General features: G+C 36.1%; 2 protein-coding genes across 3 annotated transcripts in view; both read right to left on the bottom strand.

The window, feature by feature from the left end:
- The window catches only part of nomo (nodal modulator), a 45,574-nt gene extending 33,173 nt beyond the window's left edge, over positions 1-12,401 (bottom strand). The window contains exons 1-6 of the mRNA XM_073870890.1: positions 12,192-12,401; positions 11,677-11,762; positions 11,385-11,430; positions 11,186-11,286; positions 10,999-11,105; positions 10,841-10,913 (exon numbers count right to left, since the gene is read on the bottom strand). Of these exons, the coding sequence (XP_073726991.1) occupies positions 10,841-10,913; positions 10,999-11,105; positions 11,186-11,286; positions 11,385-11,430; positions 11,677-11,762; positions 12,192-12,369 (591 nt within the window). The 5' untranslated portion in view covers positions 12,370-12,401. The remainder of the gene's footprint in view (positions 1-10,840; positions 10,914-10,998; positions 11,106-11,185; positions 11,287-11,384; positions 11,431-11,676; positions 11,763-12,191) is intronic.
- A 2,800-nt stretch (positions 12,402-15,201) lies between these two features.
- Positions 15,202-17,762, bottom strand: part of col18a1b (collagen type XVIII alpha 1 chain b) — a 156,789-nt gene continuing 154,228 nt past the window's right edge. For both annotated transcript variants that reach the window (XM_073870889.1, XM_073870888.1), the window contains exon 38: positions 15,202-16,547. In XM_073870889.1, the coding sequence (XP_073726990.1) occupies positions 16,346-16,547 (202 nt within the window). In that variant the 3' untranslated portion in view covers positions 15,202-16,345. The remainder of the gene's footprint in view (positions 16,548-17,762) is intronic.

Genomic DNA, 17,762 nt, shown 5'->3' on the forward strand with positions numbered 1-17,762 from the left:
CTTGGAAGTAAACACCCACTGCTATTATTGGATAAGAGTTTTTCGTTCAAACTAACTTTCAATTTAATCTCATGTGTAATCAGTTTAATGTTAAGTGAGTGTCTTAAGACACAGTGTCTTTCTTACACACGCATATTTTATCATAAACCCTTTTGACACACACATGCATGTCTTTTATCGTAAACCCACGCACAAAAACACACACACACACTCTCACACGTGTCTTTTATCGTAAACCCTTTCGATGCGCGTGTAGCAGCGCGCGCACGCACACACACACACACACACACACACACACACACACACACACACACGTCTTTTACACAAACCCTTTCGACACACGTGTAACGAACGCACAAACACACACGTCTTTTATTACATTCGATGCGTGTGCATCATGAATTCGCGTGAATCGCGTCCCTCTAAAGAGAACTTTATAGTGACACAAAGTACTAAAGTGTTTTACTCGCACACACGCGTGCGTGTCTTTTATCATAAACCCTTTCAAAGTGTGTGCAGCATGAATTCGCGTCCCTCGGAAGAGAAAACACCGGCCACTACAGTGACACATAAAGTGCATTACTCACATAAGCTGCGCCATTCTGTCCGGATCCGCTTTTTAATCGCAGTCTCTCTTCAAATCCAGCGTTCTTCTGAACATCCAAATATGTAGCAACTGTTATGATTCCCTCGTTTAATAGGAATGATGTCTCTCGACGAAAAACAATGGCCCGATTACGGTACGGTTGACGTTTAGCCATCCTTGCTGTAACTTGTTATGAAAACTAACTCAACTACACGTAATATGTGGGCGCGGGCTCAAGTTGAAAAGCTCATGAATATTAATGACCTCGATCAGTTCCACGTCACACTGATAAGAGTTTCAAACTGACCTGATTTCTCCGCTTATTTCTTTTCAGTGGCTAGAGCTGACATGGACCTAACACATATCAAAAAATACAAGTAAAAACGGTTTTATGTGGAAGGGCCTCTTTAAGGCATGAAGTAATATTTTTCTTCTCTGTTTTACATAGTATCCAAGCACAGCAGTGCTGCTGCTGGCTCATTTTCAGCTGTAGCCATACAGTCAACGGTCGAAGTGGCGTTCCAACGTCAGGCTGCATATGGACTGATGATATTTTGCAATTTAATCATTTAAACCACTAAAGTTGACTGCTCTTGCAGTTTGGACTTTATTCTGTTTGAATCTGATCAGTTTACATATTTCAACTGGGTATTGTTTTATTTATATAATTTTAACAGGTTTAAGCTATTAAACCTTTTATTTACATTATAACAATGACATTTGCTCATCTTTTCAACCTGTTTTTGTAATGCATTTCAACGCCGTGGTAATACCGTCTACTGTAATAAAACCTTCATAAATCACCACAACATGAAAATGTAACAACGGCACAAGCCTACATGCAAGTATGCTATGTATTAAGGGTGTCACGATTTCGAAATCGATCGAAATTAAGTCACAACCTCGAACTTTGATTTAAAAAATGGAATCGTTGATGCTGCCACACCCCCATGTCAGCTTGCCAAGCGGGGGAAAAAAACAAGTGTTGAGTGCTGCAGTGGCGGAGTGGCAATCAGAAGAGTCTGGACTTTTCCCGGTGGGCCGGTAGTGCTTCATACATTTAATATTCAGCAGCGCCCAAAATGTATCTGGCAGCACCGCTCTCTCTATCAAGCCAGTCTCCCCTGGAGTTCTAGACGAGCATGCCACTTATCGGCCAACCAAAAAAAGAAAGAGGCTACACAATAGCCAATCAGAAAATAGCACTGTTGTTTCTGGGTAAGATTTAACGCAACAACCAATAAAAAAAGCATATCCTCGTTTACACACAGAGGAATGGAGCTCCGAGCATAACTTTAAGCACACAGTAGGTCATGTATGTTAGGTTTTTCGAAATTATCCTTCAAAAAAACACATCAAAAACACAGTAAAAATTATAAATGTTAATATACGGAATTTTAGATATATTCGCACATCATTAACGGATACAGCAGCGATTACATTCCTGCTCTCTATGATACTGGCACATATTGAGTACTGTATCACATGTTGGTCTTACACGAGTCATGCTGCTATTGGGCCAATTGAAGTATAATACAAAAGAGCATTGAAAATATTAGACAAGAAACGTCATATCACCATTGTCAAATTTTAGATAAATATAAGTTTTTAAACTTTACAAATTTCAAATTATTTAAATCAGCCTGTCTAATCTACAAGGTTATACATGATCTGGCGCCTCCACCTTTGAGTGCTTTTATTAAACAAAAGGATAGCAGTGTTGCTGGGTCTCGAGTGACTAGAGCAACTATGAGAGGTGATTGTGAGTTGGCATTTCGGAGGACTGCCTTTTCACAGAACCAGAGTTGTATAATAACAGAGTTACGAAACGCTTTGATCTCGCCGCCGCGTGATTCATGTAACGTTCTACAGTTCCAAACCAAGCAGGGCTGTCAATCTGTTTGCATAGGTTTTCAGCTATTTTAGGTAAATATTACTTTGTAATGGGAATTGATCACTATACTTACTATGTTTATAACGTTTTTTTTTACTAGGGAGTGATGGAAATACAGTAAATCAGTTAATAAAGATAAACAGTTAATTGTGACCCAAAGATAACTGTGGTTATCTATACCAACTACAGCAACACAGTTTATCTTTTATTTTTGTAGCAAAATATGGCTATATAAATGGCTATCAATCTGCTAAAAACATAATTCCTACACTTTTACTATATTAAAATCACAAAAAAGATCGCCAACGCGGTTATTTGTAACAGTGAAGCATAACAGAAACACACTAAATTCATATTTATTTGTATTTATAGTACACATTAAATGTTAATATAATCATACATGATTTTTGAGGATACATCACTTGTATTACTTACCAAACACAATGAAACACATAGCAGCATTGTGAAGCAGTGGGACTTTCTTATAAGGCATATAGCTTGTCGCTGTTGCCCCCTAGTGTTACTCGTAATGTATAAAAAAGATAAGTATAAAGTAGATTGCCACCAGTAATAAAATATTAAACCATTAAATCTATATTATTCACACATTATACACAACTCATTAAAATATAAAAATTTACTAGTTATTATTAACGATAATCATTACCTACAGCAGAGTTCATAAAATATCACTGTTGACTATATTAATGAAATGTCCGAAAATGTAAAGAGAAACGGTAATTTCATCGATTTACCAGCAGGTGCCATGGGCTTCAGTGCTGCGTTTGGAACTATGCGTCACTACCGGTCACTACATGAAACGCTGTTACTTCCGCATTCCATTCTTACAACGGACGTCTATGTGAGTGTCGTAACTCTATTATTATACGACTCTGCACAGAACGTCTTATCATACAGTGAGCTTCTGGAATAGTATTCCACTGTCAGTGAGGGAAAGACCAATTCTTCCTACCTTTAGAAGTAATTTAAAAGTGTGGTTGAGGGACATACAAACATGTGATCATGTTTAGTTATTTATTATATATCAGACGTAAAAGTTACAAAAAGGGAAACAATTACCAGTGCATTATGGGTTGTGCAATAAGAGTCATTAAAACATGGGTTGTGCAATAGGGATCAGTGTAATGCGGGTTAGTGCAATATAGAATGGTGTAATATGGGTCAGTGCAATATCAGGACAGTTAGGGCATAAAATTGTGTTTCTTGTGGTATAGTTGATACTTTCCTGTTTTCTATATGTCCTTTGTTGCCCACTCTTGTTGTTATTGTTTGTTTTAATATGATGTGATCACTGTTTTTGTCCTTGTCTTCTTGTATATGGACTGTAGTGTTTTATATGTATTTATTAACTGGCATGTAACATCAATCTGCCGAGGGGTCTGCAGATGGAAATTAGCCTAAGGCTACAATCTGACATATTTACATTGTGAAAATGTTCATTAATATGTATTGTTCCCCTTTTTCTTTCCTTCAAATAAAACAAAATGATCTCCTGTTAATGTTACAACAAATGCACAACTTGTTTGACAAACAATGACAACTTGACTGCTGTTAGAGAATGTTTCTCAGACATTCAGCATCAGTTTTTCATGATTGTCTGTAACTTTTTCATGAGCATTTAAACATGACTTATTGGGGTATAGTCTCACAATCTCGTCTGATGGTAACAAAAGCGCGTTTTTAAGGTGCAAAGTACTGACATGAATGTTCATCTGACAGGAAGTTTCGTTTCAGGTATGTGCATGTACCATATTTTTCCACTGGCAGCACGACTAACATGGCAGGGCATCTCCGGGTTCAAGGTCAGATATTATATTTCATAAAAGTCTTGTCTAAAAATAGCATAGTATTTTTTTGTGATTTGAAAAAAAAAGTACAAAATCGACATTCGAACTGAATCGTGCCCTTAGAATCGAAAATGTAATCGAATTAAAGATTTGGAGAATCGTGACACCCCTACAATGTATATTATTGTTTTAATAGAGAATCAAATAAATAAGCACAACAAATATTTCATCTGCAAAGACATATTTAATATGCCTTTGTCCGTTAAAAGTAATGAAAATAAAACTTTACTACAGTATATGAACTATACACGCAATCGTATAAAGTACAACAGTTCTTCAGTGAAGAGCAGAGAGTGATTTTATTGAGAGATGAATTAGGTTACTGTAGCTTTAAGATGTGAGATAGATCTCTCTGTACACGTGCACTGATGACAGGCAGCTGTGTGTGCGCACGTCAGGTGTACGCAGAAAAGAGCAGCTGCGAGTAAAATTAAAGTTTAAACTATCAAAACTTTAAAACGCATGCAAATAATAAACTTTTGGCATGAGGATGCAATTATCCACAATAGATGTGTGTTGTATACGCTGTTTGATGGGGATGTGAAGACACATTGCCCTGTTAGGACCGAAGGGCGTCCTTATAGAAAATACACAAATCTCAAATACACAAAGGCAAAGGGAGAAATTCAAATCTGCATGTCGCACATGAGCAATGGGTTGTAAAAAGGCTCGCACTGCGTAAAAATGGTTTCTAATTGCAGCCGGATTCAGGAGCCCTAAAAGTAAACAGAAACATCAGTTCATGAGATCATGCAAATTTAGCGAGTACGATCCGAGTCATTTAGACTCATACCGATCGGGGCATCCCTACATTGCAGAGATGAGAGAGCGAATGGGAGAACTTCTAGCCTACATTAACACCAAAAACATTATAGATGAGAATAAAGGTTTTTGATATCAGTGCCCAGTTAAGAAAAACTGGATAGAACTCGAGAAACGAAGGATACTTTACATGTATACTTCCCTGCCACTCATCACATTACAATATGCTATCTGGATATAACTTATTGTATATGCATGTATCTTATGCCTAGAATTAGTGAAGCGGGCTGTATGATTTGGTTCATAACTTCCTATTCTGAAGTTTTATCAATTGTGCATAATGACATGTGCAGCAACTGGATAGAGTTAAAGGAACAGTATGTAAGAAATTTAATTAATCATAAAATGGCCCTGATATGTCACTAGACAAACCGTGTGTCTCAATTCGTTCCCTAGCTCCCGAGGTCGTGAATCAGTATATCGTGTACACAGGTTCGGGCACTGGTAAGGACCCTAGCTCACTTCACATTGGGACAATGTTCACTTATTTTTCTGTCACTTGGCTGCTTAAGCGCGTTGTAATCACTCACAGCTGTTACTCATTAACAACCGGCAAAACTAACATCTCTCTGACTTAATTTTAAAAACAGTACATTGTGAAAAATGCTGTCATTTTTATGCACAGATATGTAAGAGAATAATGACAGCATATAATTACATTTTAAATGTAATAAATATATTTACAATTTTAAATAAATATTATTATTTTAAATATTGAGTAGATTGTGGTCCATTACTGTGTAGCGATGTGTGTTTATATTTACAACTAAAACAAACGTTTGTCTTTATAAAAGTTCTGTAACATTTCATAAAGTTTATTGTGTTGGATCACGTGATGTTCGGTTGGTGAGCTTCAGAAAAGGTCACGTGATTTACGATTAGGGAACATAGGGACCATCGATGCTCACTGGTTTTTGGGTTGCATTGTGGGAATTTTTAGGGAACGAACGTTCCAGTGCACTGAACGGATTTTGCGATTGAGACAGCCCTTAAAATGGCCGACTCCCTGATCAGTGCCCTGACTACTGAACAAGGGAGCTGATTGAGACACACGGAAAGAAATCATTTTCATTTCAAATACTTATATCACTGACAACAGTGGTCCGGCCAGGATATTGTCATTTAAAAAGTGGAGTTGCAGCCCTCATCTGATATTTATGTTATTATGTTGTGTACTGGCCACCAGGGGCCCGTTCTTCGTACGTCGCCAACTCAGTTAGCTGGATTTGATTGTTGACGATTTGGCATGATCTTGGATCGTTTGGTTCTTCAAAGCTCATCCTAGACTTGCTGTCATAGCAACCGGTCTGTAAGCTCAAACCTGCTCGGGAGCAGGCTTATTTCATGTAAACAAGATTAGTTTGTACCTTTTTAAGTGGATGTGATACGGAAAGTCTGACACAGTCGCGTATTCTCCATTATACGAGCACAATCTGCGCAAGATGCATGTTTAATATAAAGAGCTTTTCAAATTCAACATGTAATAAAAAAGGATAGATTAATTAAATCTTTTAGCGATGTTATTTAAAAAATATATAATATAACAAATATATTTTTTCTGTACTTGTGCAACCTGTTGTTGTGTAACAGGTGTTTTGATCATTATTCTTAAATGAATAACAAGACAAACATGCTGATCACATTCATTTTAAATTTGCAAAAACAGCAATCAATCATACCCAGCAGTAATAGATGTTCTAAATAAAGAATATTACTCAGTGTGAAATAATGTTCCTTTGAATAAACTAATCTCCTAATTTAGTTTTGTCTTTAGATTGTCAAGTAGCTTTCAATGTCATGCATGAAAGGTTTTTCGTTTAGTAATTTCGATATGTTCTATCTTTAAAATGTTGTCTACAATTAAGTTACCCTGTCTCTTTCCTGTGACAAAAATGACCAAAATAACCAAATACGTTTTTTGCACATATTTTCACATGTCTTTATATTCACTACACTTTTCTGTGCAGGCTGAGCAGATGCAGGACTTTCAGTTAACATGAAATCAGTTAAGAATAATGCAATTGAAGTAAACTTATTTAACCACTTGCATATAGTTTCTCTAAAGGACCTTCATCTGAGAGGATTTCTTTACTGTCATGTGCATTGCTCAGAAACAGATGCATTTTATAATCGTTAGATGTAGAATAACATTACCATTTCCTTACCGCACAAAATACTTTATTTACCACATTCTTGTGAACTGCTAAAAGTCTTGGTGTATTATCTACAACTGCACAAAATCACAATCTTACAATAAACTGAAATTCAAATTGTATTTATCAGCAATTAAATTGTTGCATTGGTTTTTGTTTAAGAAAGAGCAACTGCTCCAGAGATGATCTGTACAATCAATCAGTTTAGAAACATCACTCCTGCCAGCACATTACATGAAGCTGCAGGACCACCACCTGTTTTTTATTCTGCTTTTTATGTTGCCGTTTCATACAGACAAAACAGCATTTAACTGTTTTTAAAAGAGACTTAAAGTACTTTAGGAGCATCAAAGTTTGATTACAATCATTAACTTCAATCTTTGACAAGCATAGTATATATATCAAGATTATATTTTCACAGAATATTTTACATTATGTAGGGTAATTTTATGTACAAAAGTAGCTTTAACTGGATTTACAAATTCAGCATTATAAAAAGTTCATAACCTTTCATCAATAGCTCTTGCACTGCAGGGGTTAAAAATTGGGCGTGTTCTTGGCCATTGTAACAACCAGCCAATCACAGCGTGGCTGATCAGTGTTTCTACTATCGATATGTATTGACTTTTCTTGCAGTGCACGAACGCGCAGTGATCTCAGATAATTCAATCCTGCCATACTAATCATCAACAGCAGGGGTGTTAAAAGAACCGGTTAAGCGAGATCATAATTAGCTAGATCTGAACATCTCGGATGTCTCATTTGATCTCGGATGTATTAAGCGATGTACAAAGAACGGACCCCAGTTGTGTGATTGCAGTACCAGTTTTAGCCACAAGTTTTGTGATTGCAGTACCAGTTTTGGCCACAATCCTACATACTGTTCCTTTAAGCAGGGCTGGACATTAACTTTTTGAGGAACTTGTCCTTCGGACAAGTAAATTTATGTTTCACTTGTCCATGCACAAAAGTCACATGTCCAGGTAAAGACTTATAATATAATATATTTTTTGTGTTTAGCTAATCAGTGGTGGAGCAAGGGATTTTTCATAAGGGTGGCGAGGCAGGGGACAGTAGTTACTCTGGGGTGGCATATAAAATCTCTATCATCCAACCTTAAAATACTATTAAGTATTATAGGTGCGTTAATCACAATGATGTATAAAATACAATTGCTACAATACTTTAATTTTAATTAAAATGAATTGAGATTAAAGGGAAACCAGGCAAGTCTGCGTAATATTTCTCTACAAGCTCCCCCTAGTGTCTGAAAGTAAATGCTTTCAAACACATTGTCGTAAAAACGAACTGTTGTCCCTCCCCCCTCGGAACCAAGTTTATCAGCTTATTTCCAATCCAGCTATGTTTCCCTTCCGTCAAGGGTTTTCGATGCTTCTTCCCCGGCTCTGCCATTTGCAACAATCGCTAGCCGTGTTTAGCTCGCCTGCGCCTGCCTCTGTGTTGTTTGCTGTAAAGTGATACTGCTTCTCGCGATATCTGAGACTTTGCGAGACTGAAGGACACCGGGTCAGATACAGTGAAGTTGCAAGTGGGGTATTCTTCCTACAGACGGTAGGGGCGGGTGAGAGAGACTTCATTTGTCCGGTAATGAGTCATTTAACCATATACTGACTTGCGAAGATTATTTATTGACATAAAAATGCTGCCTTGTGTCCCTTTAACATACAATTTATTGTCATAATTCAACCTCATTTTTTTTAACTATTTAATCAAATAAAACTTTTGAAATTTACTTTGAAACCAAAATTTATATCTTCCATTGCTGAAAAAACTATAGAGACCAGAAAATCATGTGAATTTTGTAGGCCACTGAAATGTATTTTATTAAGATTCATTTGGCTGCTTCTTGCTACTCCTTCTGAAGAAGGATACTATATATGTTGCCTTTCTCTTCATTTTTCCCACATTTCAATGATTGCCTGACATTAAAACACTAAAGCAAAACATTAAAACATTACCATTTTTTAAAAAACTTATTAGGATAAATGTATCTAGATAATCTTTTATATATAAAATCAATCTTAATCCTAGCATTTACGCTGTAATGTTGGTGTGGGATTCTTGAAGTGACGAACTCTGTCAGATTCAAACGGCTGCCGCGCGCCGCACACACACATAGGCGCGCTGGAAGAGAGATTCTCATTATAAAACCGATTCTTAAACAAGATTTTACTTAAACCGGCTTTTTTTGTTGAAGTGCCTGTCATTTATATATTCACGCCGGAGCCTGAAGAAACATCACTCTCCACTCCATGCCGTCCTGCCCCTCCGTGTTTGGCGATTAGGTTTCATGCGTGCGCAGCTTGTTTAGAAACAATAAACAGTAAGGTGTAAACGTTTGTGTGTGTGTGTGTGTGTGTGTGTGTGTGTGTGTGTGTGTGAGAGAGTGTCGACGAGCTGCGCTCTCTGTTCAATATTCTGCTCGGTGTTTACGCTGTGCGTTCTGCTCTGTCGTTAACAGCACATAACGTTAAGTAACATTGTTTGAAATTTAACTTGTCCAGTCGGACAACTAATTTTCTCTTACACTTTTTATTTTTTCAGTAATGCAGTAATTATGGGGAAATGTGAATAATTCCAATGCAGGCTGATTTAAGGTGTGCCCTAAATTTTGTGCTTGTGTTCCTTACATTTTCAAACCTTGTCAGTAAACTATGAGGCAAAAAATAAATAAATAATAATAATAATAATAATAGTTCATTAATCGTTATCGATTTCAAATGTTAAAGGAAAAAAGTCCTCCGATGATGCAAAAATCGGCATATTACATCATCGGAGGACTTTTTTGCAGAACCAAAATGCAGATATCTCTCCTCTCAGGGGGAAATGAGGGAGGGAAACATGGTCATTCAGTAATACTGCCGGGTTTCTACAGATACAAAGCTGAATGCTAAATCGGTGAAGTATCCCTTTAAATTAACTGAGGTTTTGATTTTAGGGTAATTCGTCCAGCCCTACTTTGAACTATAGACGGTTTCAGCAGTAACAACATAAACAAGCGGCTGTCGCGGTCCGCACGTAACTTCCGGTAAACTCCGCTAATAATAAATAACTAATAATAAAGTACTTTAAACATAGTTTATTTATATAACAAGCAAAAAAACAACACATAAATTACCTAGGAAACAAAACCATTTGTTATTTTTGACGAGGCACTTGTTCAAGAGATCAGTTTAGCAACTAGTCAGACCATTAAAAAACGAAACCGAAAGTAAAGTTCGGATCCAAGCGTGTATCACGTGCGTCCGATGAAACCGTCTATTGGAGAAAGTCCTAAAAAGCTTAAAAAATTTTAATTTCCCTGCAACTCTGGAATGTGGAATACTATAAACAATTTAACTTTAAAAAAAAAAAACTGATAAAGAGTTTATATTTTCAATATGGCAATATATTTTACTTTAAATGTACATAAGAGAGGCTTAGCAGAACTGTAGTAATGAGAACTAGCTTCATCGAGAGTTAATGTTTTGTCAACAAACAATTATCTAGTTCATACCTGCTCCAGGGTCCATGAGGCATGAGAGGCTGTGATGTCATAACCTCCTGGAAGCACCTTGTGGAAGGTATACCTGTCATAAAAACAAGAAAGATAACTTATAACTTACACAACCACACCAGGTAACACTTTATAAAACCAAATTAAACTCTACTCACTGGCCTGATGTTGTTGTGAGGACTTTCTGAAGAACACCATCTTCTCCTGATTTCCTCAAGCTAATTTCAACTCCCGCAGGGCCCAACAAATGCCCCTTACTCAAGACCTAAACCAGCATGAAAAGGAGGAGATTTTAGCATACACTGAAATACAAAGTCAGATGTATTAAATAGCGTTTTAACTTACAGTTCCCAAGACCGAAAACCCTGTAAACAAGAAATTGATGTCTTGTTCTTTAGTGCAGATGTCATTAATTCCATCAATGTGTAGGTCAACCGCTGTTGGCTCTGTTTACAGACAACATATAAAAAACAGCATGTAATTTAATTGTTTTTTTGTTTAAACTCATGATAAAACCACCATCTGAGACCAAATCATTCCTTACCAAAGCTCCATCCTGAAGGTGGTTCTATTTTTAAAACAAAATCACCCTGTAAAAGACAACAGGCGCTGTTAACAAACAGGTTTGTTGAAAACATTTTTATAAAATGTATTTAGAGTTGTTTCTATTTTAATCTAATGACATTATGTAATGAGCTTATTTATCCATCTACTGGATAATATTTAACAAATTATATGAAGCTACTGGAATGGCTCGTAAAACTTTCTCTTCATAATTATACATGACATCTGAAAATTTTACTAGACAAACAATCTCCTCCTGTGAGATATAGTACCTTGTCATAGAGTGGGATCATGAAGTAACCATTGATAGGTGCACAGTCAGTCTGGTATTTCAGAGAGCCCTGTTTAGTGTACAGCTTTATCTGCAATAGAAAAAATATGAGTACATACTTACATCATTTTATGTCAGTTAGTAATATTGTTTTTCATTACTTCTCGATCATTTCTAATTACATCTCTCAGTTTATCCTCATAAAGGGTAACATGTAACTTATTGTATATAAACGGCCAAATGAATGAAACGAAGCGTTTCCTAATACTATTAACTCATTGGCTTTATAGTCTGACTGTAAGTCATGTGTTCATGTGTTGTAGCGATGATCTGACATTATATTAAACCTGCTTAGTAAAATAATACGTTTTGCTGACACTGCTGCTTGACAGTTATCAACATAGTATCAACATATGCGTTTACGAGAGCAGATATGGTATATATCAATGCAACTGCAGCCCCGGATTGACCGGGTTAGCTAGCTAGTCATTTGTAATAATTACCAGTTTCGTTTTCTTATCTCAATGAGTGAATAATTAATGTCCACATCGGACTTTACGAACCCCCCACATGCAACCAAAATTTCATCGGCACCAGTTACAAATATTACATGCCAAAAAGACAAAATAAGAATCGATAACTCCCTAATTCGTCCCATCGTGCTGCACTTCGGTAAAGACGACGTACAGTGCATATGACGCAAAAGAGCTCAGCCAATCATTCTTCTTCTTCTTTTGTGTTTTACGGCATCCAGTTTGTTGCTCTACTGCAATCTTCTGTTCATATTTGTCTCCTAAATTTTCTTATCCAGTCCAGTTGTTCAAAAAAAAAAACTTGCGCCTTGTCCCTTTTCCGATAAATATAAAATATTTTTTACATTTCCATCTATTTGTTCTATACTCTGTAGCTGTGCCATCATTTCTGCCTTTCTTGATTATATTTCCCACATGATATGATTTCATTACTCCATTGCTGCTGCCATTTCTCCATTGTTTCATTCCAAACTATAGCGTTACTCTTTCCTTTTGATTTGACTAATTTGATATGTAATTAATTCCCAGTCTTCCTTTTATACTGCCTTTTTTTGCTAGCTTTTCAGCTTCCTCGTTTCCTTCAATACCTGAATGCGCCGGAACCCACATGAAACCAACAATTTTCCCCTGTCTGATTGCTGTCGTGTAATTAAATAAAATATCACAAAGTTGGCTCTGATGACTTTTAGCTGAACCTGCTTTAATGCTCATAAGTGTCGATACAGTATCACTACATACAACAAAATCTTGGTTATTATTCTCTACAATCCACTGTACTGCTATCATGATAGCACACATTTCTACAGCATATATACTCAAATAGTCAGATGTTCTTTTATTTATTTCTATCTTGTACTTAGGCACAGTCATTCCTAGACCCGCTGTTTTATCTTCTTTTGATCCATCCGTACACTGCAAATTTTTTTTTACTTTTTTACACATTGTGTGTGTCATGCCATTCAAGGCATTTTCCACATCAAAACAAATAAAAGGGACAACACAAGTTGTGCCAAAAACAGCGACGGGAGCAACGGGCCACAAAGTAATTCCGTTACTGTAATTCCACTACTTTTAGCGGCAACGAACCTGCCACGAAGAATTTTTTAAAAATCAAGTAACAATTACTGTTACAATTACTGAAATTTAAATCTAATGTCGCAAGACCGTGGTGGGCGGCACAATGAATAATAACAGAGAAGGTGTAATAACACCTTCTGTATTATTATTTATTGTGCCGCTCACCACAGTCCTGCGATGTTAAATCAGAAATGTCTTGTCTGCAAGTGTTCATTTATCACAAAATAGAGTAACGTGAGTAACCAACTCATTTAAATTTCAGTAATTGTAACTGTGTTAATTGCTTAAAAAAAACTTAGTTACAGGTTCATTACCGCTAAAAGTAGTGGAATTACAGTTTGTAAAGCATTACTCCCGTTATTGTTTTTAACACAACTTGTGTTGTCCCTTTTATTTATTTTAACATGAAATTACGCCTTAAATGGCATGACACACACAATGTGTAAAAAATTAACATATCATTTTTTGCAGTGTTTACACCATTCCAGCATCTATGACTATATTCATGGCGAGAACCGGTTAATCCATACACAGGTTGAGGGAGAGGTAATTTGGTATCTCCAATTTGCCTAACTTGCATGTTTTTGGCCTGTAAACCCATGCTGACACAGGGAGAACATGCAAACTCCACACAGAAAGGCCATCTTACCTAGCCGGGGCTCAACCTTCTTGCTGTGAGACAGCAGTGCTACCCACTGAGCCACTGTGCCGCCCCGAGAATGACCGTTCAACTGTCGATGTGGAGACAGGTAAGTAAATAGTGCATATATTTTAAGGAGTTGAGAAAGAGAGGAGAAAACAGACTCAATCTCATTGTCTTTTAGGCACTTTAAGCGTTTCCTGCACATTGGTTTTGGGGAAGGAGTATGATGCAGCATGAAACACAAAGTTCTGTGAAGATCTTTTCCCACCCATGAACTTAGATCAGTAAGAGAATAACTACATGTTAACACGAACCTAATAATGAACTGCATTTTTACAGAATTTATTAGTTAATATTAATTCAAAACATTCATGTAAAACATAACCTTGGTATTCAAGATATGAATTCCGAATCCTTACAATTTAGAGATGGACATAATCTTATAGATTTCATTCCACTAGAATTTCTTCAAACTCATAACACGTGGTCTATTACATTTTGAAAATCTTATAATATGTAAAAGAATCTTTTGGTGTGAACCCGGCATTAGACAGATTTATGAACAATATTTGAGATAAATAGGCCTTTTGTGTACACTGTAAAAATGTTATATTTTAAAAAATAATTATTTTTTAACCAAAATTTGAATAAAAAAAAAAAAAAATTAAGTAATTTAAGTAATTCTAAATGAACATAATATTGAGTAAATTCAAATTAATTTTATAATGTAAAATCCACTTATTTTTGTAAGCAGGAAATTAACTTTAATTCATTTTGTGTTGAAACTACTTTAATGATTTAAAGGCGGAGTCCAAGATGTTTGAAAAACGCTTTGGAAAAGGAGACGGGCCGACTACCAAAACACACTTATAGCCAATCAAATCAAACCAAATGCCGGGTTGCGTATGTGTGGGGCGGGTCTATCAACAGAAGGTCCAGATTCTATTGGGGTAGGGGCGTGTTTGTTTAAGTGATTTCAAATATCAACATTGGCTTTCAAACATCATGGACTCTGCCTTTAAGTAGATATAACTAACTAGACAGTGGACTTGTAGTTCCCAGCATGCTTTTGCATGGGACTGCATTTGGAGAGTAAAATTTGAAATTAAATGCTATATTATGTTTTTAACTAAAAAGAAAGACGTGTTTAATGTTTATTTATCTTTGAGATTTAGAAGAGTTTCTTTTTCTTCTTTGAGTTTTGTGGCTACCATCATTCAGAAGAGTGGTGCTTGTGTATAGACAATAGGTGACACAATGAAAATCAAAGATATTAAATTTGGTTGATGACTTTATATGCAAAAAATCATAAAAGTTATACTCCATACCAGCAACATACTCTATTGTATCCAAACTCTTAAAAGTGTATCCTGGTTACAGTATGTTTAGAAAATCAATAAATCAAAGCCAAAATATGATTTTTACCATTAATAGTTAATAGTTTAAAAAAGGCCAGGCAGTCATATAGCACCATAAAAATCATAGAATTTGTGTTAAATTGTCATGGTTAAATGTATAATTAAAATAAATATAAAATGTAAATAATTGAGTTGTGAAGTATACAAATGAAATTCAATAAAAATGTTACACACAAACACACATATTCAAAAATCACTACTAACATAAACACATTAAAATGATAATGAAAACTTTCTTTGGGTATGTATTCTACATCTAAAGGACCAAATAGCTCTGTTTTTAAAAGTGGTGATAATATGGGGAACATAAAATCCAAGATTTCTTTGTGTTTTATACTGCCATATTATTTGTAAACATAGTGTATATGTGTTTTAGAATATATGAAACATAATACAGTGGTTTACCCCTGTAATAAGTATTGTGTGGTTTTATTTTCAAAATAAAGTGTATCAGTTTCATTTGTGTGTGTGTTGACATCAAACCATAGCAGGAAGGTATTAATCTGGGAAGCTAACAAGACACCAGTGGCAAATTTGATTTAAAAGCTTTCATGGCTGAGGTCTTCACATGCACAGACTGACCCACAATCTCCTAAACTGTAAACAAATCTCGTGTGCATTGCAAGGTACAGTCGAACGTGCCATAAATGAGGATTCTAAAGCAATGTGGCAAAATGATTACATGGTAAGGCTGAGACAGAAAGTAACTTTGTAGACTAACTCCATGGGCTACATATGGAGAAAACTGAACATATTGTCAAAAAATTGATAATGTAGTGGCTTAAGAACAGGAAAGTTCTTGAGTGCCAGGTCAGAGCCAGGACCTAAATCCCATTAAAAAAAAGAATATACTCTGCAGTTGACTAATCTACTGCAAAACAATTTTGCTAAAAGCACTGTATCATCTGTGTCAGATGACTGTGTCATCTCAAATCACAAGACATATCAGTTTGTTGTCTTCAGGCAAATTTGGTTTGGCAGAAAATCTGTTTTACTTAGCTATATACTGTAGGTGTTCTCAATGCACAGTACAACAAAAGAACTACTGCAGCTGCGCGGTAACTGCTGAAGCAGGTAGCCATCTTGGAGAGAAGAAGCTATGCCAGTGGCAGCATAACTATTGGTTCTCCATGCCTCACAGTAACTGTCCGTCTGCCTGTGACCATGAGTGCTTGATCCATGCCATACCATCTTTTCTGGCCTATTAAAGAGAAATACAATTTCATCAGTCATGGTATTGTAAAGTTTTGATGGTTCTATTTAGTGAATAGGTCATCCATTGGAATAGTAAGAAATATACAGTAATATATGTTTAAACATTACAATACATAAAGTAGGAGAGAGGCTGCCCTATGCATAAATACTTTATTTGCGCAAACGCGTTTCGGCACATGCCTTCTTCAGTGTGCAACAAGGTAACAATGTAATCAATCTTACATACCTACACCCATTGATACACCAATATTAACACCAGCCAATGCTGTTAAAGTGATATCCAGTCCAATAATGTCACTCACGTTTCAACCAGTCCATCAATGAAAGACAACAATTAGTGTTCCATTTATAAAAAACAACTTAGTGACAGATCTTGAATTTGTGCATAAAACACCCCCCCATACACACACACAAAAAAGATGTTAATCACAAACGTTAACATCATATACATTCACTGACTGCCTGCACACAGCAACAATGGTCAATATGTGAACAAAACTGTAACTGTAGATGTTGCTCTGTGAAAGTTCTGCATGTGACGACAATACATTACACTTAAGAGTCCAGGCGCGGGATTACACAAATACATCTGATGGGAAAGCTCAGATGTTTTTATTGACAAAAAATTAGTTTGTTACTAACTAAAGGATTCTGTTGATTTGGCAGTAGACTGTTTTTCTAAACATTGCTAGTACCGAATCATACTGAAACCATGACCATAGAACTGTGATATAAACCGAACTGTGAGCAATGTGAACCTAGGCATGGCAAAACATCTTGCCCACCCAATCAGAATTTTATGAAACTGTTTAAATAATTACACTTATGAATGAATGCATGTATGATATGGTAACATTTTGCTGTCTTGTTTATACTTTTTACATTCAGGACAATGCCAATGGTACTTTGGAAATGGTATGATAAGTGAAAAATGCATAATGAAATTCTAAAGACAAAGTTAAACTCTGTACTTTACGCTATTCAAATGAATTCCTCACAGTGAAGAAAAGTGGGCCACAATCTGTGGGCTTCCTCTGACATCAACAGCCAATCATGGTCCTGCATCAGGAAAGTGCCAAGTTGCAAACTCTTGTAAAGTTATAAAAGTACCTTTTTCCAGACATTTTTTGCTCTGAGTTCTCCTGAAAAGAGAGACATTAACAGAGTACCAAAGTTCTGAATCTCCCCAGAGATTGTAGGA

Source organism: Misgurnus anguillicaudatus, chromosome 8, assembly GCF_027580225.2.
Source record: "Misgurnus anguillicaudatus chromosome 8, ASM2758022v2, whole genome shotgun sequence".
NCBI lineage: Eukaryota > Metazoa > Chordata > Actinopteri > Cypriniformes > Cobitidae > Misgurnus > Misgurnus anguillicaudatus.